The sequence below is a fragment of the Helianthus annuus genome, chromosome 14 (assembly GCF_002127325.2).
Source record: "Helianthus annuus cultivar XRQ/B chromosome 14, HanXRQr2.0-SUNRISE, whole genome shotgun sequence".
Classification (NCBI taxonomy): Eukaryota; Viridiplantae; Streptophyta; class Magnoliopsida; order Asterales; family Asteraceae; genus Helianthus; species Helianthus annuus.
In genome coordinates this window covers 51,002,902-51,030,297 of record NC_035446.2, presented here as the reverse complement: position 1 = coordinate 51,030,297, position 27,396 = coordinate 51,002,902, and the positions used below count along the sequence as shown (strand labels likewise).

Here is a 27,396-nt window from a genome sequence, read left to right as displayed (position 1 = left end):
CCAGGTAGGGTTTGCACACCCTGCTCGTAAGGTCCATAAATACGGCAGGTGCGCTCAATAATATCAAAACATCCATCATACCAAACATAAAATATAATAGGTAAAATAATTCATAAAACCCAACACGATTAATGTTCAAACCAAACTTTGTTTGAGTAGCGTAAACGTAATGATGAAAATCCAAAATAAGTTATAAGTTCAATTAGCGTTCATTGCGTCTCCTCCTCCTAACATGAAAACTCGACCTCTTGCCTCGTTGCCATTATTATGGTTGTCTCCCCCGTTGTTGTTGTTGTTCCCGTTGCCCTGGTTATTGTTGTGGTTGTTGTTGTTGTTCTGGTTCCTGTTCAACTGAGGGCAGTGTCTCTTGATGTGACCTTCAGCACCACAATTATAGCACCCCTTGTTGCCCTGTTGCTGATTCTGCTGTGCTGGTAGCTGCTGCTGGTTCTGGTTCGCAGGTCGAGCGCTTCTACAATCTTTGGCCTCATGACCCATCTTGAGGCATCTTTGACAACGAACCTTATTACACTGGCCACTGTGATGTTTGTTGCAGGTGTTACACTTTGGAAGGTTTCCTCGATACCCACCCTGCCTGTGGCTGCCTGAGGAGTGCTGACTGGGACTCTGGTAGCTGTCTGTCTTTCGTTGCTGAGCTTGTGACTGTACTGAAGCTGACCCCTTGCTAGAATCCCCATCCCATTTTCTCTTACTTTCACTGGGAGTAGCAAGTGTAGTAGAAGCGGTAGCGGTAGCAGTAGCACTGACACGCTTAGGCAGTTTATTCTGTTCCACTGCCTGGTCTGTAATGCGGTGAGCGAGACGCTGGATTTCCTGGATGTTGTTGAGGTTAGCCGAGGTAACGTGGCTCTGTATTTCTGGTGCCAAACCTTTGAGATACAACTCAATACGCTTGTATGGAGGGTCCACCATAGTTGGACATAACACAGCCAACTCATTTGATCTCTTGGTGTAAGCTTCGATTTCCGAACCAACCATTTTCAAGTTATACAACTCGTCCTCCAACTTGTGAATGTCTTCTCTAGTGCAGTATTCCCTCTTGATCAGTTCTTTGAATTCATTCCAGGGTGTGGCGTTAGCAGCTGCCAACCCTAAGATCTGCACTTGTGCGTTCCACCAAGTGAGCGCAATCCCTTCAAGTGTGCCAGTGGCGAACTTCACCCTGCGAGCCTCAGGGCATTCACACATTTCGAAAACCGACTCGAGCTTTTCAAACCAGTGGAGGAGTCCAACTGCTCCCTCCGTGCCACTGAACGAGCTAGGATGACAATCCATGAAATTCTTGAAGGTGCACCCAGGTTGTTGCTGAGCGGGTTGACCTATTGTGTACGAATAGGGCAAAGTTAAGTACGAGAATTAATGTAGGATCTAAAGATCCTAGTGTCTATACTGCAGGGTATACTACCTGCTTGGGCGGCTGCAACTGCCGCAGCAACGAGAGCCTCTAGCTGGGCTTGAGTCATGGTAATTCGTGCGGCCATTGATCTTCACATCAAAGGCAACATAAGTGAGAAAGGTTCGCGAATAGTGCGATGACAGAAGGGTGTAAGCACATAAGTATTCTCATGCAATGACAAGTTGTGAGCAAGGTAATGTAAGCATACTACGAGCAAAGTTCTATGCAAATTCTAGCATGTAGGCAATAAACATAAACCTTATTACCTAGGAAGTTGAGTCTTGCACGTGGAGCGAAGCGTCGTTGTGGATCGTTGAGAGCACTGTTCTGGTTATAGTCTGGTTTTAATAAAAACGTTTTTCCATATTAAAACCAAGTTCTCTATAACCAATGGCTCTGATACCAATCTGTCACACCCCCAAAATCCACACGCGGAGTATCACCGCTTGGGAGCGTGACTGACCAGGATCAAGCCACCAATCATATTGAACATGTAAATAATATTAAGTAAAATAAATGCAAACTATCCATTCAATACGATAGGTGTTTAAAAACATAACCATAGTTTCAAAGTGTAGCGGAAGCATAGTAACTAAACCAACAATAGATAATAGTTTTAAAAGTCATATTAGTTCAACGTAGAAAATACGATCCCTGTCCACAACGACCCGCTTCTCCAGTGCAAGCTCCAAGTACCTAACGATCTGCAAGGCATGTAACAGAATGATCAACAAACTAGTTGAGCGAGTTCACAGTAAGTAAATGCGTAACAGTAAGTAACAGGTGGCTCTACAGGGCCAATAGTAAGCTATACAGGTGGGGGCTTCCCATATTATGTGACCACTAGACTATTCGTATCATCCCTGTTCTTCGTCCGAGAACAGTAGTATATGACCACGTAGGTGTTATCCAACCTACGGAAGAAGTAAGTAATGCGTACACGTAGGTCTTACGTGCGTATCCTTTGTATCGAGGATAGTAATTGGCATGTGACCACGTAGGTGTTATCCAACCTACGGAAGAAGTAAGTAATGCGTACACGTAGGTCTTACGTGCGTATCCTTTGTAACGAGGATAGTAATGGCATATGACCACGTAGGTGTTATCCAACCTACGGAACCACGTAGGTGTTATCCCAACCTACGGAACCGTCCTGACATCCGAGGACTATGATAGATGATAGTCTAGGAAAAGCATATATACGTTCTTAGTCAATGATAACCTTTAACCCATTCCCACGACCCGGGAATCCCATGCCTTAGTAGGAGTGTGAACTCACCTTGGTTTGCTCGGTATGCTAGGTTATGCACTCACAAGTAATTAATCAAGTCCTATTGTATGCACGTATAACAAATCAGTTCATGTTCACAATGATACACATGCAATTTAATGTTCACATAACAGTCAGTTTGCATATCGGCACATCACGTATCGTTTCACATTTAATCATTAACTATCATTCGATTCACATTACCCATCCTTCGATACATTGCTCATCCTTCGTTCCAACAATTATCACAACTATCACAATTATGTTTCGACACGTCTTTCGATACACAGTTATCATCTTACGATTCATGGTTATCTTTCGACACATCAGCTATGTTTCGACATAGTTATCCTTCGACACACAGATTATGTTTCGGTCAACACACTATCTTTCGGTCAACACAACTATCTTTCGGTCAACACAATATCTTTCGGTCAACACCATATCTTTCGGTCAACACAACTATCTTTCGGTCAACACAATATCTTTCGGTCAACACCATATCTTTCGGTCAACTATCAATTCCTAACAGTTTCAGTACGTCATCGATCAAACAGGCAGATTTCAATTGTTTCTCAAGAACCCTAATCGAACCATACATGAACACAACCTATTTACATTCAATCAGGTTAACTTTAAAACACGACAAGTTCATAACTAATCAAGATCAATACTCGAACCCATGGCGTAACAATCCGATTAACATAAATATTTTCCAAAACATACATACCAACCGATTACAATATGAACAATCCGATTAACATCCATATCCGATTAACATACATATCCGGTTAATATACAAACAACATATTGCAATACTAACATACATATCCGGTTATCATAGCCGATCCACAAAACATTATCATTGAACATCATCAAAACAGATCCGATTAACATACATATCCGATTAACATACTAACAATATATTGCAAGACAATTTATAAATCATGAAATCATATACACTTTAAACACTAACCAGAATAGAAGGCAAGAGAATTGATTAACAAGAAGTCTCCGTAAGTTTGTGGTTGCCGTCACAAGTAGAGGTGCTCTAGGGTTTTTAGAAAATAACCACCGATTTACATGCATTCTTAATTATAAACGTATCACAGGAATGGGCCAAGCCCACTAGAAGGACTGGGCCGAAAGATGTCGAAGGATATGTTTCGGGATTCTTCGGGCCGAAAGATGTCGAAGGATCCTGTCTTTGCTCGAAGGGTATATTTCGAGATCCTTCGAACCTAAGGTTATCTTTCGTGATCCTTCGATCTGTATGTCATGTTTCGTGATCTAGACTAAGTGTTTTAATAATAAATTCTAATATTATTTTCTACCACAGCAAGTAATCACGTATAGGCAAAACGACAATACGTTTCATTAAAACACAACGCGTACAATTTCAAGTCCACAAACCAAACAACTAAACAGTCAAAGTCAACGCGTATTTAATGCGAAAGTGAAAGTCAGAAACTCGAGTTGTCACAGATTATACATATTATAAGAATAATCAATTTTAATAAAAATAAATATAAAAAAGAATAATGTAACATAATAGCATATAGTATATATGTAAATTATATGTAAATTATTATCTCCATAAATGTAGGAGATTTAGTTGGATTTCCTTGTATTATATAAACCCTTTGTGATTAATAAGATGATCAAGTTGAATCATATTCCTTTATGGTATCATACCTACACGATCCTCTTCTCTAAAACCCTACCGCCGCCGCCGCCTTCCCTTCCGGCCGCCGGCTTCTTGCCCCTCGATCATCTTTTTCTTCCTCCTCGTCCCTCATGGAACCAAAACTCCATCCTGCTCTCACTGTCTCTAACATCAAAACATATGTTCCTGTCATCTTGCAAAAAGATTCGACCCACTACACCACTTGGAAGACCCTCTTCAAAGTTCATTGTCAGATTTACGAGGTGCTCGATCACCTCGCCGCCAAGCCGGCCGCCGCATCTGCTTCTACAGCCACAGACTCTGATAAAGACAAAGCTTCTGCAGCCGCAGCTGAGACTTTATGGAAACAACTAGACGCCGTCGTGCTCCAGTGGATCTATGCCACCATCTCCACGCCACTTCTGCACACTATTCTCCAACCGGGTCAGACCGCTCATGATGCATGGAATGTCATTGAAAGTGAGTTTAATGATAATAAAAACACGCGGGATATTTTTCTTGGTCAAGAGTTCGCCAACTTATGTCTCGAGAATTTCTCGTCCATGGCTGATTGCTGTCAACACGCCAAACATCTGGCCGATTAACTGCAAAGCGTTGGCTCTCCGGTTGACGACCGGATGTTAGTTATAAAAATCTTGACCGGCCTAACTGAACAATACGACAGTATCTCTACTGTCCTGCAAAACCGTGATCCCCTCCCAGACTTCAATGAAGTTCGATCACATCTCAACATGGAAGAACAGAAGAAAAAGAGACAGGTTAGTCGCGGTGCTCAATCCGCCGCCACTGCACTTGCTGCCACCACCTCCTCGTCGTCCTCCGCCAACCCGCAATAGCCCCCATGCTCCTTCTTTCCGTCTTCGGACCGTGGTCGTGGACGCTCTCGTGGTGGTCGCGGTCGCGGCCGAGGCCGCTCCTATTCCAGTCGCAACAGTAACAATGGTCGCTACAGTGCCTAGCCGCACCCGACTCACCCGTACATCGTCTTCCCAAGCAATTGGACAGCCACTCAGTGGGCCGGCCTCCTCAACCAAAACACTTCGGCCCAGCCGCCTTGTCCCTACCCTTCAAAGCCGAACACTAACTCATCTCCAGGGATATTGGGCCCGCACCCTGATCAGGCCCATCATGCAAGCTACTCACCCACCGACATCGAGCAGGCACTTTATTCATTGGCTCTTAATCAATCTGACCCGGGCGTAATGGACACAGGAGCTACATCTCATTCTACTAATGAGCAAGTTATATACTCCCAGTCTAATTTTAATTCGTGCACTAATAAAAATATAATTGTTGGTAATGGCATGATTATCCCTGTTTTGGCTCAAGGCAACCAGGTCCTGCCCTCGCCCTATCCTCCTCTTAAACTTAACAATGTCCTGTTTGCCCCGAACCTAATCAAAAACCTAATTTCTGTCCGTCGGCTTACCACCGATAACTTAGTATCTGTTGAATTTGACCCATTTGGTTTTCTTGTGAAGGATCTCAAAACACGGGCTCCTATCCAACGATGCAATAGCACGGGCGGTCTTTATCCTCTGACTACACCACTTCCTATCCAACCTACTTCACCATCTACTTTTGTTGTTGTGTCTCAAGATAGCTGGCATCAACGTTTGGGTCATCCTGGCAAAAACTTGTTACAGTCTTTGAAACTGTCTTCTTTTGTTGATTTTGGAAAATTTAATAAAACACTTTGTCAATCTTGCGTTTTTGGTAAAAGTGTTAAATTGCCATTTTATGATTCTGTCAATTATACTCGTTCAGCTTTTGACATTATACACAGTGACTTATGGACGTCCCCCGTTCTTAGTACGGGTGGTCATAAATATTACATTCTATTTTTGGATGACTTCACAAACTTCTTGTGGACTTATCCCATCTCAACAAAATCCCAAGTCTTTCAAACATTTGCCACGTTCCATAATCTAATTCATACTCAATTTGAACGTAAAATCAAGCAATTTCAATGTGATAATGGCAAAGAATATGCAAACCAAAATTTTTACAACTTTTGTAACCACAACGGAATGCAATTTCGTTTTTCTTGCCCCTATACGTCTTCCCAAAACGGCAAGGCAGAACGTAAAATTCGCACTATCAATAACATGATTCGTACTCTTCTTGCTCAAGCCTCTTTACCCGCTAATATGTGGCATCATGCTCTTGAAACTGCCACTTATCTTCTCAACATTTTACCAAGCAAACTTCACCAATTTAAATCGCCTACTGCCTTACTTTACAATTGCCTTCCCGAATACGACCATCTTCGTGTTTTTGGGTGTCTTTGTTACCCTCTTACACCATCAACCACCATCCATAAACTTAACTACCGATCCCACCCGTGCGTTTTCCTTGGCTACCCGTTGAACCATCGTGGCTACAAGTGTCTTGATCTTACCTCCCATCAATTAATCATCTCGAGATATGTCCACTTTGAGGAATCCATTTTTCCGTACACTATACAGTCACCTACCAAACCCCCCTCTTATGATTTTCTGAACCCAACCATCAACCCACTCATCTGGGACTACTTACAACAGGCCCAACGCTCACAGCCCGGTAACCAACCCTCCACTCCCTCTATCGCTACACCTCTCGGCCCTCAAAACCCCCAAAGCCCTGGCCCAATAACTGTTGACCACTCCCACACTCCTTCTTCACCCTCCCTTGGCCCACAACCTTCACCGGCCCACATCGCCCCCTCCTTCAGCCCAAACTGCCGTTCCCCCTTCCTCGGCCCAGTCTACCGCCCCACCTGTTTCAGCCCAACGTATCGCCCCTTCTTTCTTCGCCCCACCCGACTCAGCCCACTCTCAACCCGACTCGCCAGCCCCTCCACACTCACCTCAGCCAACCCATCACGTTCCCTCCAACCGTACCATACACACTCGCTCCATGAGTGGTATCGTAAAGCCCAAACAAATCTTTAATCTTACCGCGTCCGTTGTCATTCCTCTTCCAAAAACCCCACAGGTTGCCTTGTCCTCTCCAGAATGGTAAGATGCCATGTCCAATGAATTTAGTGCACTTATTAAAAATAAGACCTGGGAGCTTGTACCTAGGACGCCTGACATGAATATCATACGTAGCTTGTGGTTGTTTAAACATAAATACAGGTCTGACGGTACTTTGGAACGTTACAAGGCCAAATTGGTTTGTGATGGTCGTAAGCAGCAGACGGGTATTGACTGTGGTGAGACGTTTAGTCCGGTTGTCAAACCGTCCACGATTCGGCTGGTCCTCTCTCTTGCATTGTCTAAGTTGTAGGATCGGTTTTGACACCGTACGATTGCGTAACGACACGTTCAACGTGCGGAATCCGTGAACGTGTGTGACCGAACACACAAGAACGTACTAAAACCGTGATTCAATTGAATAAGATGACGTGTACAATGCAAGAATCGCTTGAGAGAACTTTCTCTCTCTAGACTTTCTCTCTCTAAGCTTGGATCACCTAATTCCCAAATGAGCAAAAGTCTTAACACTAACACTATAACTCCCTATATATAGGCCAAGACTTTTAATGAAACTTTTCATTAATTACAAGATTGCCACCTTGCCTTTTGACTAGATGTAATACTTTAAAGACTCGTTATCTTCAGTTTCTCGCTACGGCTCGGATTGACGAAGGCGATAGACATTAATGCACTAACAGTCTCCCCTTTGGATATTGCCGCAGTCAATCTCGTAGCGTCTTGTCTTTCTCTTTCTCGAACAAAATCCCCGTGGATCTGTCTTTAGCTTCAGTTGCTCTCCCTCTTGATAGTCTCTTTCTTCAGGCTCCCCCTTTCGTCAAGCTTCCGTGCTTTTGGGATCGACACCTGGCTTTACGTATACAAGCTCCTCCAAAATAGTTATCTGGCTCCTTGAATGCACACTCCCCATTGCGTTGAGCTTGTCTTCAGACTCCCCCTTAGACTCAGTTATCGGGATCGTAGTCTGGCTTTCATTAGCCGCATACCTGCACATACTTTAACCAACAGTAAGATTTGACTTTATGCTTATCACTTGTATTTAAAATGATTAAATTGGTTTCAAATTAATGAGCCATTTATCCATTTCAAAAACAATTCTCATTTCCAACAAACTTCCCCAAACTTCTGTTCTTCCTATTTAGCACCTAGAATTTTGAATATCAGCTCTCCAACATCAGTTGTCGAAAATCTTTTTGGATTTTTCAAAATTTCATGCTAAAACACACTAAAATCTTTTTGGATATTTGTCTTTAATGAAAAGTAGTAAAGAAATATTTACAGATAATATTTTTGTGAGTTTGTGAAAGAGGATCATATCAGTTTTTGAGACACATCACAAGCACCGTTAAGCTTTTAGACATTTTAAGTTCTAAACGATTCACGTTGATTGACGATATAATTGTCCTCTTAAGCTCAATCTAAAAACTTTCGAAATGCTTACCGATACGTTAAGGTATATTAATTTTGCACTAAATTCTTATGGACCCCACGATCTCAGCATATCCCCTCATCATGTAATACACTAACTCAAGTAATGCCTTTAAACTTTCATCAACTGTGATTTGTGCAAAAACAAAGCAGAATGTTTAAACATTAACAATCAGGTCGATACTTCCGTATACGCAGAGAAAGTCCAATGTTTAAACAAAATAAGAAAATAAAAATAAGTTGAAGTTGTTTAGGCTTTAACCACCAGGTCGATGCTTCCGTATACGCAGAGGTGATCCAAAGCTTAAACGAAACACCAAAGAAAATAAAGCAGAACGTTTAGGCAATAACATCCAGGTCGATACTCATGTATACGCAGAGGATGTCCAATGCTTAAACAAAATAAAGAAATAAAACAAGTTTAAATCTTTGCAAAATGAAATGCACAATCACAGTGACTTTTTCAGCAAGTTGTGAAAGTTCACAAACTGACCGGTTTTTATGCTCTTTGCATTTAGCGATTACTGAGTAGGCACACGATCAAGAAGGACAAAACTAAGTACTATGCTTTCAATAATGTTTCCCACTAGAACTAGGCTTTTTCATTTATGTTTGTATCGTTATCGCAAATCTACTAGTCTAGCTGAACCTATCGTCACATCTTTAGTGAGACCGTTTATCACATTTTACTTTCCATTTCTTTAGCATGCTGTGATAGTCCACTGATTTACTATCATTTCCTCTTGTCTCAACAAAACTCATTTCTGATTTTTTTCAATGTTTTTGGCTTTTATAGATTTTATCATGTTTTTGTATTTTTCAAATTTTCTAATTTTTTTAAAAAAAATTTCTCCCCCTAAAATCAAAATTATATTTCAAATTTTGATTTTCTGGGAAAATTTGAAAAATAAAGCAGTAAACTATACAAACAAAGTGACAAACTGATGAGAATTGCCTCAATTCGCCATCCACTTGGCTTAAACAGTCAGAACTCCCCCTGACAACAAACTATTTTCCCATTATGATTCCAAAACACTTAAGTTTGTTTTAATCAAAATGGTTTTTCTAGAAAATTAGTTTTGTTTGTCATTTCACAAACACGGGGTTTAATTCATCACACTATTTTCAACCACTTGTAGGTTTTTCACAAAAACAATTTCCAATAATCATACCACTTTATAAGATAGTCAAATCAAGTACAACTTAATGTCCTTGATTAACCACTTGTAAGTCGAAATATCACAGTTACCAACCTGTGAATTTCTCAAGAAAGATGCTGATTCCTACTCCCCAATTACCAACCTGGGAGTTCCGGCAAGTCAGGTTTTTCATTTAAACAGTTTCACCCAGGCCTGACGGTCCTTGGATGCTTTTGAAATTCCTTTTGACAATGATGGAAAATTTTCATTATTCATTGTCAAACCAGAATCACCACTTTTTACCTCAACCAATGGCTCCTCTGGCTTTGACGAACCAGAATCATTGCATGCACATGGCTTGTCTGACTTTGACCTGTCAGATTCATCGCCTGAAGGTGGCTTGTCTGACTTCGACACGTCAGATTCATCGCCTGAAGGTGGCTTGTCTGACTTCGACACGTCAGATTCATCGCCGGAACGTGGCTCCTTTGTTTCCGAAGAAACAAATTCATCACCAGGAACTTTTCTTTTCTTCACACTCCATTCTGTCCTGAGATTTGCATCTGATGAATTCGTTTTGCTTGATTTGTCATTCTTTGGAGAGCAAGACGATTTATCAGAACTCTTCTCTGATTTTCTTGTTGTATCCGAGGACAAAATCCTTTCGAGATACTCTCGTGCTTTCTTCCTCTTCTTCCTCAGTCTGTCTTTCTGCCCTTGTGAAAGCTTCACTTTCTGTTTTTGAACTTTCTGTTCTTTGGGCTTTACTTCGACTTTGACTTATTTCTTTATCTTTTTGTGAGATTCAGCCCTCGATCTTTCCTTTGATCTCATTGGGCAATCTCTTGCAATATGTCCTTTGATTTGGCAGTTATAGCATCTTCTCGTCTCAAACCACTGATTTTGGCAGTTAACAGCAATGTGTCCTTGAACACCACACGCGTAACACACCCTGTTATCATACCATTCACCACTTTCATACCACACACTCAGATCATAGCATTGATTTGCCTTGTGGTACTCATGTCTCCTCTTGTATCCTTGATTTGGCATTTGAGCACTGTGGTCAAACCTGCACCACTCATTACCAACTTTTTGTGAGTTTTTGTTTTTAGATTTTTGTGATTTTGCATAATGATTGGATGACTGAACTGATGAGCTTTTATTTTCATTTTGAAAATTTTTTGAATTTTTAATTTTTTGTTTCTGTTCTATAATCTTCTTAACAGGTTTTTGCTTTGAGCATTCACCTATTTCAATAGATTGCAAAACAGTATTTTTGAATTTTTCTTTTATTTCTAAAAATATTTTTCTTTTCTCATTTTTCTCATTTTCATCGTCAGTTTTATCATCACAATCCTCAATTTTGACTTTGTCAAAATTTGTGACACTGTCACTTACTGGATTAGCATTGATCGGTTCTGGACAGAGTTGATCAATCATTGCTGAAGAGGTCACAAAACTTTTCAATTTCTTCTAAAACTCAGCAATTTTATTTCTTGCACTCTTAGCTTCATTTTCAAGCTGAGAGATTTTTTCAAGCTGAGAAGTAATTGCATTTTCATTTTCCACTATATTCTTTTCAAGAACAGATTTTTCATTTTCTAAAACTTTTATATGTTCTTAAAATTTTGCTTCATTTTGTTTCAGATTTTTGTTTTCCAATTTTATCCAAAGATCTTTGTTTTCTGAAGATTTTATCTTATCTTTAAAAACTTTTTCATTTTCTTTTAAAATTTTGATTTCCAATGTCAAACTCTCCATCTCTTTTAAGAGTTTGACATTGTCTGCTTTAGATTTATCACATTTTGAACACTTCTCGGACATCTTTTCAGCTTTCTTCTCAACCTTGATAGCTGAAATTTCTTTAACCTGCTCCTCTACCTCTTGAACAATTTCCTTAGATTTGACTGTTACTTCATCAGTTGCTGCTTTACTCTTCTCTCTTGAATCAGACTTCAATTTTCTAATCTTTTGGAACTCAAGTTCTTGAGCTTGAATCTTCTTGATGAAATCGCTCAAATTGAAACTATAATATTCTCCGCTCTTCTTCCAAGCTAACAAATACGTTCCCCACACATCCTTTGGTAAAGCATTTGCAAACTTGTCAACCCATGTCTCATCCATTTGGTTAATGTTCAAACGCCTCATCTCTAAATACAACTTAGCATACCTCTCGATCAAATCTTTTGTAGACTCTCCCTTGATACCTGTAAAACTATTAAACTTGTTCAGTGCAATATAAAACTCAGAACCCATGTTTCGGTATTGAAAGATTCAGAAAGACAGATTTTCAAACGATACACAAATTCACACAATCTAAGATCAGTTCAAACACTCTCTCAAACAACTGAAATAGATGAATGTCCGATTGAATGGCAAAAATCCGATGACAACAGATCGGGTGAGGATTCTCTCGGGCAAGTATTCGATGCTTGACAAATACCTCGGATCACCTGAAACAATTCAAACAAACGATCAGTTTAAACGGATTGAATATGTGAAAGTGTGACGGTGTAATCAATCTAAGACTCATTGTCGAAGATTCGCGGACTCGTTCCAATGTTGTTCAATCACTGAATGAAAGGACCAATCAAAAATAGATTCAAATTGGGCCGATAATTGTATCACTTAACAAAATATGATTGGGCCAATAACTGTTTTCAATACACTTGTTTAGTGATTGGGCCGTCCCTTTGAACGTGGACAGATTTGAAGATAATTTTGATTGGGCCGTTCGATTTAGTGGATTCTGATATCAATTCACAAATGCCAAACAATTGGCTTTTAATGACCGACAAATTCTCGTGGGCTTTTAATGACCGACAAACATTTTAGCTCTCATTGGACCTCAATATTGTAATCAGATCAACATTTAAATGTTAGACAACTATCAGTCAACGTTCACATGCATTTTATCTTTTATCAATACACTTTAACACAACTGATTGGGCCAAAATTTTTGTTATTTATCAGATCACACGTAGCCGACAATTCTAAATGATTTCTTAATTTTTATTGGGCCGCTTGTTTAGGTGACAACTTATTTTGTTTATGATTGGGCCTTTTCGTTCACATGAATTGATTATCTTTAATTGTTTAGTTAGCTAACAATTTTGATTGGGCCTCAAAATTCACTAGTCCGACATCATTAAATGTTCAACAAAATCCTATTGGGTCGCACAAAAATCTTATTGAACCGATAACTTCAGTTGTTCACGTGACTGACTGTAACATGTTGACAGACTTTTCAAACGAAACCAATGTTCAAGCGGAATCAACTTTTGAAGTTCGAGCGGAATCAGAAATAATTCTGATTTGGAGCGAAATCAAAAAGGATCTTTCGAGCGAAATCAGACTTTTACTAATTTCGAGCGAAATCACAAGTAAAATTTCAAGCGAAATCTGATTTTTTCTGATTACGAGCAAAATCAGAAGATAATTTTCGAGCGGAATTAGAAGTAAACTGTTTTTGGAGCGAAATCAAGATGAAGTTTCGAGCAAAATCAGGTTTTTGACGTGAAATCGGACCGAAAAACTCAAATTTCTCCTAAACGGCTAGGAGTCTGAATCTGAAATTTGGTAGGGTTGTAAATCAAGTGTTTTCGCACAACATAAAAATCAGCCGATTTGGACCGTAAAAACCTGTTCAATTTGACGTTTTTCAGTGAAAACCGTGATAAAAGTGAAAAAGATGAAGAAATAGATGAAATTCGAATCTGAAATCAATGAAATATGGTACGAATCTATGTGATTGATCAGTGCAATCGAGCTCCTGCTCTGATACCACTTGTAGGATCGGTTTTTACACCGTACGATTGCGTAACGACACGTTCGACGTGCGAATCCGTGAACGTGTGTGACCGAACACACAAGAACGTACTAGAATCGTGATTCTATTGAATAAGATGACGTGTACAATGCAAGAATCACTTGAGAGAACTTTCTCTCTCTAAGCTTGGATCACCTAATTCCCAAATGAGCAAAAGTCTTAACACTAACACTATAACTCCCTATATATAGGCCAAGACTTTTAATGAAACTTTTCATTAATTACAAGATTGCCACCTTGCCTTTTGACTAGATATAATACTTTAAAGACTCGTTATCTTCAGTTTCTCGCTACGGCTCGGATTGACGAAGGCGATAGACATTAATGCACTAACATAAGTCATGGCCCATTCACCAGTTGGATGTCACTAATGCGTTCTTACATGGAAACTTAGAGGAAACGGTTTATATGCATCAACCCATGGGTTTTCGACATGGAGACTTTCCTTATCATGTTTTTCTACTTAGGAAGTCGTTATATGGTCTCAAACAGACTCCACGTGCCTGGTACCAGCGGTTCACTGGTTTTGTTACTTTACAGGGTTTTCGTCAGAGCAAGTCAGATAACTCTCTATTTATCTATCACCATGGTACTGACATTGCTTATCTTCTTATTTATGTGGACGATATTATTCTTACCACATCCTCTGAGGCTCTTCGTACACGACTGTTACACACCTTGTCTGGTGAATTTGCAATGAAAGATTTGGGTCCACTTTCATATTTCTTGGGCATACAGGTGACAAGGACAGGTGATCATATGTTTTTATCTCAGCAGGCGTATGTTAATGACATCATTCATCGGGCTTCTATGGATTCCTGCAAATCGGTGGCCGCACCTGTCGACACACGGTCAAAGTTATCTGCTGCCTCCGGGCCTTTATACGACGACCCGACTACCTACCGTAGTCTTGCAGGTGCTCTTCAGTATCTCACTTTTACCAGACCAGACATCTCTTACGCGGTTCAACAGATTTGCATGCATATGCACGCTCCTACAATAGATCACTGGAATGCCTTGAAGCGCATTATATGATATCTTCAAGGCACAACTGCTTTTGGTCTTCATTTAGGGCATGTTCCTGATTTACGTCTGGTGGCTTATACTGACGCTGATTGGGCTGGATGTCCCAACACTCGTCGGTCAACATCAAGTTATTGTGTTTATTTGGGTGAAAATCTCATTTCCTGGTCTTCTAAGCGTCAGCCGACTATTTCCCGCTCCAGTGCCGAGGCCGAATATAGAGGGGTTGCTAATGTGGTTGCGGATATTTATTGGTTGCGTAATCTTCTTCTCGAGCTTCATCATCCTCTTTCTACTGCCACCTTGGTCTAGTGTGACAATGTCAGTGCTGTTTACCTCTCCAGCAACCCAGTTCAGCATCAGAGGACTAAACATATTGAGCTTGACATCCACTTCGTTCGTGAGCAAGTGCAACGTGGCAGTATTCGAGTATTACATGTTCCGTCGCCTCATCAGATTGCTGATATTTTCACAAAGGGTCTTCCACGAGTTCTGTTTGACAATTTTCCTACCAGTCTCAACATCGGGCCTCCCGACGTTTCAACTGCGAGGGTGTAATAGCATATAGAATATATCTAAATTATATGTAAATTATTATCTCCATAAATGTAAGAGATTTAGTTGGATTTCCTTGTATTATATAAACCCTTTGTGATTAATGAGATGATCAAGTTGAATCATATTCCTTTATAACATACCAAGTAGAACGATTCTGGATCATCGATAAATTTAAAGAAACTGGGATTCATCTTTTTTTGAATTCATATTTGTAGAAAATCTGTCATCACAATTAAACAAATGCATTATATAATAATAATAATAATAATAAGAGTAAACTTCAATTTTCGTCCCTGTGGTTTGCTGATTTTAACACTTCCAGTCCAATAGTTTATAAATTACATTTATCATCCATTAGTTTCCTGATTTTAACAGTTTCAGTCCATTAGTTTCATGATTTTAACAGTTTCAGTCCATTAGTTTCCTGATTTTAACAGTTTCAGTCCACACCACTGACACTGGTGTGGACTGAAACTGTTAAAATCAGGAAACTAATGGACTGAAACTGTTAAAGTCAGGAAACTAATGGATGATAAACGTAATTTATAAACTATTGGACTGAAAGTGTTAAAATCAGCAAACCACAGGGACGAAAATTGAAGTTTACTCTAATAATAATAATAATAATAATAATAATAATAATAATAATAATAATAATAATAATAATAATAATAATAATAATAATAATAATAATAATAATAATAATAATAATAATAATAATGATGATGATAATATAATAATAATAACAACAACAACAACAACAACAACAACAACAATAATAATAATAATAATAACAATAATAATCAGTTAGTAACAATACTAAATACAAATTATCAAAAATGTAATTGAAGTGTCAATATATTGCATTTACTATAGAATCTCTAATTGAAACTATTTTTCATTACTTTAAAAAAAAGGCAATAATTGAAGTGTCAATATTTTTCATCTTTAACAAACATGGATGAAATTTTGAAAGATTTAAAACATAAAGATTGTAATTATTCAAAAAATTATTGAATACAAACAACCATGAATGAAAAATATGAACAATCTATAAACAAACTAAAAACAATAAATCTGGACAAAAAAATAAACAAATCTTGATAACATATACACAAACTATAAATATTTTTATGTAAAAATTCAAAAAATCCATACAAAAAAAACCTTGTATATGTTAAATGAGAAGATCATCAGAGTTGTACTGACAAATTAAACAACATAAAATCTATAGCTTTTTATTTCAGAAAAATAATAGAACTAAAACCTTAAAAACACGTTTAAACTTATTAAAATAAAAAAAAAAACAATAATAACATTCAACTAACCTGTTCAGTGGTTTGAAGATTCGTCGTTCGATTGATAGTTCGGATTTAGGGTTTCAGCATAAAAGATCAAACCAAAAACATTGTTGAACAACCAAACATAACACACAAGCAACATACCTATGATTTTATCCGCTTAATGAAGAAGATGATGCCGAATACGTCGGTGATGATTTAAATAACAAAAAATATACAATCAAACATCAACAACTTCGATTAACAAAAAATCAATACATAAACAAAACAAATATATCACATACCTTAATTTTTACCGACCGGATCTGAAAGATAATAAAAAAGAATATTGTTAACAGGATTTGAATCAATGCTTTTAAAAACTAATAATATACATGGTCAAGACGATGACATACACAAGGAAATTAATGGATCAACAACTACCTTCGATCTTAAAATATTGTTAATCTTGTTCAAGAAGCAGAAGAAGAAGTTAGGAGAGAGAGAGAGAGAGAAAGAAGAGATGTTGTGTAGGTATGGTATGGTATGGTATGGTATGGTATGGTATGGTATGGTATGGTATGGTATGGTATGGTATGGTATGGTATGGTATGGAATGAGATTATGATATCAATAATCGATATGTTTTAATTTATAGTATATCTGATTAAGTGAATTCGGGTGAACCAAATCGTAAATCCGACCCGAATACAATTCGGATCCTGCCTCCACATGGCCTAGAATTCATTCCCTCCCAAAATCACCTTGAGGCTTCACCACAACATGCCAATTGTCCCAAACCATCTCATTTATTACAGATACAGATACAGATACAGATACAGATACAGATACAGATACAAATACAGATACAGATACAGATATAGATATAGATGTTGATATAGATAGGGTGTACTGGCCTAGAATTCATTCCCTCCCAAAATCACCTTGAGGCTTCACCACAACATGCCAATTATCTCAAATCCACTCATTTATTATATTATATAGATATAGATATAGATACAGATACAGATATAAATATAGATAGGGTGTACTCTAATATTTGTGTTGTTAACGGTGACATGGCATGTTAACTCATATTGCACACCACTCCCTCCTTGTGTTAAAGGGCATTAAAGAGATTATATGTTAACATGTTAACCGGATGTTAAGAGATTGAATTATTTATTCTTTTCTTTTTTAAACCAAAAACCATTAAAAATAGAGTTAGTTGAAGCTAACGAGATTAAACCATTTCCTTGGAGTGAGGCAGAGTGAAATGAGGAAGAAAGGTTGATGTGACATCTAGGTGTAGTTAAGATGGGTTAAAATATATACCCAAAGGCCTAACTGACTAAATTAGAAATCCATATAATACATAAGTTGAATGAATAAGTGCTAAATTATTGTTTATTTATTTATTTTTTTTAATGACAAATTTGAATCACTGATGTACCACTAGAGTATCATCGTGCCACCAGTGGAACAACCACAACCTGATCATATCCATCTCCACTAGGCCATAATGCATGTATATCAATTCAGGAGGAAACCAAATAAATTTGAGAAAAAAAACCCTTGTGGGAATCGAACACAGGACCTACAAGATGCCACTAGGCTATAATGCCATGGGCAAAAAAATTTGGATCATTTTTCGATTTGTGCGTGTCTTCCTGGCGCAGGGAGCATGCTAATCTTCTCTGTTGTCACACCCCGGCCGCGTTAAAACAACAAACCGTGGCGGAAACGCCGGGGAGTGAGGCGACAGAATTATTGTTCCACAACCATGGTAGTTAAAAGTTTTGTTTTATTGAAATATTATGCAATGTTCATTGTCATTAAACCAAACAAACAAACTACATATTGTTTATAACTGTTTTTAAGTCACTAAGGCCTTGTCCAGATCCTAAGTGAACTTGCTTCCTAGCAATCAACATCAAGCAATACCACCTGAAACATATGTAAAAATAAAGTCAGCAAAGAAATGCTGGCGAGTACATAGGTTTTGTGGGAGTATCGGATTAATGGCTCGTTTATATGTTGCAGTACTTCGTTAGACTACAAGAGTCAAAATACAAACCTCATTTTGAAAAGTGTATTGCAACATAATTAACCAACTCAAATCAAATTGGTTATAGTTTATAAAATCTCGAAGCCATGACTCTTAACTCAAAAATATTTGTTTTAGTATAACAACTTGTAAACATCTCGTAAAAACTCGTTAATAAAACTCGTATGGTTTATATTGTTTCAAAAACCTCGTTGTGTGACTTCGTTTCAAAATCGTTTCCCCGGTGAACTAAATAATGACACGCAATGTAATATGATAGAAGCACTTATATATAAGATGTACCAGCGGCGTATCTACCATGATTCTATCATACTACACCCGTCCCATTATCTAATCACTACCCAAAACCAATCGTTTAATTCGTTTAACTCGTTTCAAATCGTGTATCTCGTTTCAAATCGTTTACTCGTCCCAAAATCGTATTCGTTTTAATAGTGAAACTACTTTTGGTCGTCTCGTTAACAACATTCAAACCTTCATGACTCGTCAACTCGTTTCTCGTTTCGTATTAACAAACCACCAAAGGGTAAGTTAACAATCATCAGGTTCGGTCGTTACCTACATAACCCCCACACATAACCATGGGTGTAGTCTGATAACGGGATTTGTCAGATCCTATGGTACCATAACCTAATACTGGTCGGCTCGGCCAAAGCTAATGAATGTCATTCATTATGTAATCACAACCAACAAGCCTTGTTCACCTTATTGAAATCGTTATTAGTTTAGCATAAACCATCGTTTTTGAAATTATCATTTAAACCTTGAAATTCGTTTTGTACATATGAATCACCCCAAAACAATTGAAAACAGTAAAATAGGGGAACTATGTACTCACATTGAAATGCAAAGTATCCTCAATCTAGAGAACTCAATAAGCTCAATCAAACCAAGGAAACTCAAGCAGCACCTAGTAATCGGATCACTAGTCAAACAAAAGACGCCTAAATCGGAAGATCGGAAAGAATGAGGTCTTATAAACCAAATGAGTGTAGGAACTCATGTGATATGGTTTAACAAAGCCTACATTCTAAATCGGAACCTAACCTAAGTGCTTTCGACCCATTGCGACCCATTAAGGTAGCTTACGCTATTTTAACGTGTCGTGCGCGCAAACGTGCATTCGAGACGTCTAATTAGTCCTAGGACAAGTATTATATGCCTAAACATGTTTAAATAGGTTGCATAATTAGTTTAGGTGACAAAAGTTAGGTTACATATGCTTTAAGTCCAATTATGCATGAAAAGGGCATTTTGGTAATTTACCTAAGGCATATAATCGACCTATCATACAACTACTTAAACTCAGTGACCATAAGGTATAACCTTGGAAGGTTATTCCCTATGCAACTATGGTCACTAAACATGCTTAGTCGGATCCTAAAGATCGACCAAACGGGTCGAGTTCGAAAGTCTAAGCGGTGGTTTAGACCGCTCGACTTACGACTCTAAACAAGCACTAACTATTAGTGACGAGTTAAACATGTCAAAGCATGTTTAACCTACTGATTTGGTATCAAAACAAAGTGTTTTGACACCTAATAGTAGTCCCATTGCAAAATGCGTGCTAAAACGCATTTTGACCGAAACTTTGACTCGTCACTACACCTAGTCAACGTGGTAATCAATTGGTATAGTCACTAAGGACTATAACCAACGTGATTACGCTCACGTTGCGAAGTTCAAACGAACTTCTCGTTGACCATCTCGTGGTCAAATCTGAAAGTCAAACTAAATTTGACTTCCAAACTAGTAAAGAAATAAAAAGAATGAAAGAATACTTACAATGGGTCCTTGCTATCTTTTCTACAAGAAAACCAAGTTCCCAAGAAGATTAGAAAGCTCCAAACACTTTAGGAAGCTCTCCAAATCAGATGAAGAAGAAGAGATAAATGAATGAGCAAATAAAATGGAAGTTGGCTTGGCTATTTATAGTTGTAGGAAGAACACAAGATCATTCCAAGTGTTTTGATTAGCCATTAAGCAATGAAATCTAGCCATACAAGTGTTAGGAGCTGATTGGGAGCCTTGGTGATCACACAAACTTGCCCATCACACAAAGAAGTTACCATAACAGCCCCTAAAGAATCAAATAGCAGCCAATTTCAACTTTCTGGTCACTGCGCCTGCTTTACGGACCGCAAAGGGTCCCTTACGGTCCATAAGGACCATGCTGCAGATCAGCAACTTTCAGAAATTGACAGTTTTGGCCCCTGAGCTTGTTTCGACGTGTTTTGGCACTTCTAACACCCGTCAAGCCCATTTTTAAGCTCCATAATGAAGTTAAAGTATGGGGAACATGAAACATGCTCAAAAATATGTCGGATGTTAGTTCGTTTGATCGTACGATCGCATTGTTCGGTTAATTACGACGGAAGTCGTAACGAACGCAAAAAAAACGATCCAAATTGAACGACGAATGGAATTTTTGCATGCCGATCACTAAAATAAAAATATTTTAGTGTGTACAAAAATTTTGGATGTCCAGATGTGAACAGAACGTAAGATATGCGCGAAAATGCAAACTTACGTCGTTTTTGACACTTTTAGTCCCTGTAAGATCAAATAAGCATGTTTTCGCACACCGAACCCCTCAAAGCTTATTTCTAAGATATGTTTAGGTTATTTATGGTATGTTTAGCTTATGATCAAGTTCCAGACTATTCGACATCATACGAATCGGTATAGTTTCGCAGTTTGACACAAATAGTCCCTGCGATCGAACAAACTTGTTTTCGACACACCAAACCATCCAAAACTTATTTCTAAGTTATGTGAAGGTTATTTAAGGTATGTTAAGCCTATTTCACTATCCCGGAGTGTTTGTCGCGTTTAACTGATTGCGTTTACGCACCAGTTTGCGTATAACCTTCCAGAAAGCGATTTAAAGCTTGAAATCGAATCGGATCGAATTGTTAAACCACTAAACACATAAAATACATAAAATAATACCAAAGCACATTGTATTATTGATAAATAACATTGTTTCGCATTGTTCATCGATTAAAGAGCACAGTTGTCACATCTGTATCATTCCAATTTTATCGAATGTCCCCGGAGATTTATATGTTATTATCATGCATGAATTGTAGATAAAAAGTAATGAAGATTTAAGAATTATCAATAACAAATAATGACAATTTAAAAGTCGTATAATACAGTATAACTGAAATTTTACTTTTGCTAAGTTATAATATATCTCATTCTTTAATATAATTTTTAAAACTATTATCATTATAATTTAATATGAGAGACATTTAATAAGAGAGAGAGGTGGAATAATTAGGTGAGATGTTAACAATGTGACACGTGGCATGATGACCTAAGAACTTGTATATTGTATAGTGACAAAAATCATTTTGGTTTATTTGGTAACTAGGTTAGTTACCCGTGTGATACACGGGCTAATATAATATCTTATGTTAATAAACGTTTTAAATAAAACTATGACAAATTGATTAAAAGAATACAAACTTGTAATTAAAAGTAATACCTACATACAGAACAAATGCAATAATAATTCATAACTCTCTAAATACTTCTTTGCATACAACATTTGTTGTTTATTCGTGACACTATCATCTTCATCTAATATAAGTAGTTTAACCCCGTCTCTGGTTTTAACTCCTGATAACGCCAAATACAATTGTCCATGCGTGAAAACCGGATCTTTTAGAAACAACTCTAGATAATGATTGTTCCTGACTTTTATTAATAGTCATTGCATAACATACTGATAATGGAAATCTTAAAGAACTGTTTTGGATAGAGAAGGTAATAAAATCTTAAAAATCTTGATAGGTTCGATCAGTTGGAACGCAGATGACAGAAAGTATGAACTTCGAATTTTGAGGATTAAAAGTATAAAGTTTAACAATTGGGCCGCCGGCGTAGCGGTATCAATCGGTATAACCGAATAACCGGCCGTTCAAATCCTTTGCCAACGAATTTGTCTATTCGATCATACTAACCTCTAATACCAACGAAAATTAAGAAAAAAATAGAGACCATCTTATTCGTTGTATTTACAGGTGGCCGGAATTAAAAAAAAAGTATTTAATCGATAAAATCTTTACCTTGAACTGAAGGTCGGTTGACGCCAGCGGCAAAATTAACTAATGGGCTATTCTCTTTGTTTTCATCCTGAATAATGACAAACTTAACATTTTAAGTATGCAAATCAAACATAATTACAATGAGACATCATGTTACTGGTTAACATAACAATAAAACTCACAATTTTATCCTAATTATCACAACAAATCATAAACAGAAGCCGGTCAGCAGCAATTGCCAGTTCCACCATTGTTTTTTTGCAACATGACTCATCCCTTCGTTTTCTATTGGATGCGGAAATCTTGTTTTACCATTTATGATGATGTCTACAATCCCTCCCTCTCTCTGGCTGTTTATCCCAGCCATTAATACCTATAAAAAATTCATCCGCACAAACACACAGATTAACTCTAATTACGGCTATAAATACAAACAGAACTAATAGTCTATGAATCAAAATTCCATACAAAATTATAAGAAATTTAGTCTCTCAACCCAAGAATATGTTACTCTCTCAAACAACAATTTTCATCTTTACTTTCCATAAAGGAAACTGTACTATAGCACAAATCATTATACAGTTGTTCTTCGCAAAAAATAACCTTAGTACCGCTAGATGATTTCAAAATACCCACAGTTCCCACAAAAGTTGCAAAGTAAGGTGTGCCTCATGGATATCACCACAAACATTGTCAAACAAAATAGATCACTTACTAACATAGGTGGCAATACCCATTTATACTTGAATGGGTCAGTTCGGGCTCGATAGTCGTCTTAATAACTTTCTTTTATACTCAATTTATTTTGTTAGTTCTTTATATAATCAAATAATATATTCTAAAATACATATCCAAACACCCTTATGAAAAAAAAGTGAACGGAAAATGAAGGTATGTTAAGCCGTGAGCAATGATTATGTTAAGAAAAATTACTCCGCCTACAAATTGAAGTTCAAAACTTACAAGAAAAATTATTGTCATAATTTTGATAAAAACTTTACTCTAGGCCATACCATGCTTTCACTTTCGGTAGGTTCAATCATGAGTGTCCCTGGAACTGGCCAAGACAATGTTGGACCATGAAACCCGTAATCTATAAGACGTTTAGCAACATCTTCTGGCTCTATTCCAGCAGTGGTCTGCATATGAATCAATTTAATCCAGATATCTCAAAATTAACAAACATAACTAAGCTAATCACTCATAAAGATTACCTTCAATGGTCTCAAATCAACAATGAATTCATGGGCAACTATTCAATTCACACCACGGAAAAGAATAGGATAATGATTCTGCAATGTAATACAAAGTTATATCATATTATATTATATTCCTCTATTATTAAATAACAAGATGATAGTTTGTTTGAAAATAAAGGAAAGAAATAGAGACCTCAAGACGTTTTGCCATATAGTTTGCATTCAAGATGGCTAACTTTGATGCGTCTGTTATTCCTTGAGATCCCATCATGGCAATGTACGTATATGATATAGGCAAGATAAGAGTGGAACCCCACGGGGCTGCAACGATGGTACCAAGTGGCTGACTCTTTTCAGGGGCCGGGATGCCACCTGTCGCCACCTTCAAAAACAAGATGTACAAAATTAAATTATATAAAGAAAACCACTTTCACATATATCTTAGTTCTATTATGTTACTTAATACTTTATTTTGGTACTTACCACAGGATGTGAAGGCAAGTATGGTGCCAAGTGTTTCTTAACGCCAATGGGACCCATTCTGGGACCACCACCGCCATGTGGAATGCAAACATCCTATGCTATTTCCATCAACAAATTAAGCTTTACATCATTTTTAATAAAAGTTCTATGTTAATAAACCTTTGTATACAACCTTTTTATAACAATTTATAGAAATAAATACAAAATATAATCATTAACTTTCCACATAATCCTTCGTATCAGAGATAGAAGAATCATGCATCAGTATCCCATAAATTGATATGATTAAGAAATCATTTTTCCGTTAACTCGCAACACATAAAATTAATCGATGATACAAAACAAACTCAACAGGTTTCTTTCAAGAATCAATACAGAAACCCTAGAAACCGATGGTCACATTGTGTCACAATCTAGGGTTCCGACGAAAAATCAGGTTTACAAAGACATGAAACATAAATCAACATAAGAAACTTACATGAGTCAGGTTACAAATTGAGAAAACAAACTTACCAGGTTATTTTTTATCGAAGAGAGATGAGATTTAGGGTTTCATCACCACGGTAATAATGAAATCGAAAACATAATTGGGGTTTTCTTCATATGTAGGCGTTCTCAAGGTAGGTAGCATGTTACTTTTGATCGAAGAGAGATGAGATTTAGGGTTTCATCACAACGGTAGTGATGAAATCAAAAGGAGAATTGGGTTTCTTCATATGTAAGGGGCTGAAGGTTGGAGAAGGGTTGAGATGCTTACGTAAATAAAAAACCTAATTAGAGGCACAATGTATGAGGAAAAAACTTGTAAAACTAAAAATATGACACGTGTACAGTTATCCTACGTGGCAGCATAGGAATAAACCAATTAGGAGAAAATTAAAAGAGGAGGGCTAAAACTATGCCAAGTGTAACATCATTTTAATTTATAAGTATAGAGATAGAATAGGAGGGTAGGACTTTACTACAAAGTCTACTTTTCCTACAAAGTATAGGAAATGTTTTCATTGTGACATGTGACATCTAGGAATTTTATACTAAAAGACATAAAGGTAATTAAATAATTAACTTATTTATAAAAGATTTATCTCTTAAACAAAAAAAAGGAGATTTTTAAAGAAACAATATATCTTGTAAGAATTCAAAATCGTAAGTTACTTATAATACGAATAACGCATACTGAATCATATTTTTGCATCATTCAATCATGAACAAATTCTTCACGTTGTGTTTTAGCAGTTATTAGTTTATTCAGGTTGTGTTTTATCAGTTACAAGTTTAGTCTCATTTGTTTTTTTATCATTAACATGTTTAATGAAGGATATGTACTTGTAGTTATTTGTTATTGTGTTTTTTAGTTATTTGGTTCATCAACATGTGTTATACTAGTGATCGGTGTGTATCTTGTCCTTATGCTTTAACCACTTGTGCCAGTGTTTGTTTCTTCGCATAGTATTTTAACTGTATGTACCATTGTTTATTTCTTTGCACAGTGTTTTATTATTTAAGATTTGTAAATATTGTGTTATACATATATTGCAATGATCAAATGGTGTTTTATCAGATTTGAACACACCATTCAAACTATAAAACACACAATTCTTTTAAATAAATCATTCAAACTTTAAAAAGCATATGCCCACTCAAACGCTCTCTTATAACACATAACTCATCACTATAAAACACATAATTCCTTAAATAACACAATCCAAACTATAAAACACGTTGTTGTATAAAAGCACACAACGTTGTCGTATAAAACACACCATTACTAGTAAAATAAATCAACTAGTTGACATGTAATTTTTTTTACACATATAGCAATATGTTACTCATATTAAAGATAAAAAAATGCTCGTTATTATGGTGTAACTTTTTCTAAAAATAAACTACGTATAAAAAGTTATTGATGTTTTAAAAAGACAGGGGAAAGTTGCATGTGGGTTCCTAAATTTAAAGCACACTAAATTTACTTTTATACCTTAATCTAAGAAATCAATTAATTTAATTAAAACAAATATTACAATTTTACCACTTATTTAATCTCATCAATCGATTACCCTAATCTAATCTAATGACCATGATCACTACTTACACATTTTAGAAAAAAACACACTTTGTAGAAAAATCTCACTCTAGAATAAGATATGATAAACTAAATTAAGATATGTGATAGATTTATGAATAAACCATATAAATTACCAAAGGGGTGGTGTCCATTGGCAAAGGCAAAATCTTTAAACACCTTAGGAGGAGGTCCCAGGAATAAAATAAATTTGCCGTTCAAAAAAGAAACCTGATAAATTAGACGAATATATAACTCATCATAATATTTATAAGAAAAGTGTTTCTTCCAACTTTTTTTTAAACGGCTAGTAGACTAACTGGTTGGGCTTTTGCACCAACTTCAGTAGTACACGAGAGACCCCATTTCGAAACCAGGATACCCTTCATTTTTTGGCTAGGTATATCCTCCTGGCCCTCAATCCACCCATGGATAAAACACCACTAAAAATAGATTTCATTGGCATTTAATTCTCACTCGCCCTGCTGGAGGAAACCACGCTGTATAGATTCTTGTAAGGATTTACCATTTGAGATTCTCCTTTGTTATTTCTGTTTAATCTATTACAAGCTACAGCACACGATAACTTTACACTTTATATAGTGTGTGATTTCATCAATGCATCCATCCCTTTTTTACTTGTTTGTCCTCACCATGATTTCCTAATGGAATGGAACCCTCTAGGATGCTTTTACTTTTGGCTGAAAATGGTTGGTGAAATATGCGTAATAACCACCGAGTTGTATCATAAAGAAAGAAAAAAACTAAAGTGACATTGCTTTGAACCCGCGAAATAGAATGACTATAAATATTTGAACGATTACATATACTGGGAATTACAAAGGGTACTAATATTAATACATGGCAAAAACTTATTTACACATGGTGTATACGGGGGCCGTATACAGTTATACGGC

General features: G+C 37.0%; 1 protein-coding gene and 2 pseudogenes across 1 annotated transcript; 1 reads left to right on the top strand and 2 right to left on the bottom strand.

Moving 5' to 3' along the window:
- Positions 1 to 4,484: 4,484 nt before the first annotated feature.
- Positions 4,485 to 4,958, top strand: LOC110928231. Its single transcript, XM_022171354.1, has one exon. The coding sequence runs from the start codon at positions 4,485 to 4,487 to the stop codon at positions 4,956 to 4,958; it is 474 nt and encodes a 157-aa protein (XP_022027046.1).
- Positions 4,959 to 18,245: 13,287 nt separating this feature from the next.
- Positions 18,246 to 18,318, bottom strand: LOC118486844 (annotated as a pseudogene).
- Positions 18,319 to 23,697: 5,379 nt separating this feature from the next.
- On the bottom strand, positions 23,698 to 26,634 carry LOC110928208 (annotated as a pseudogene).
- Positions 26,635 to 27,396: the final 762 nt, after the last annotated feature.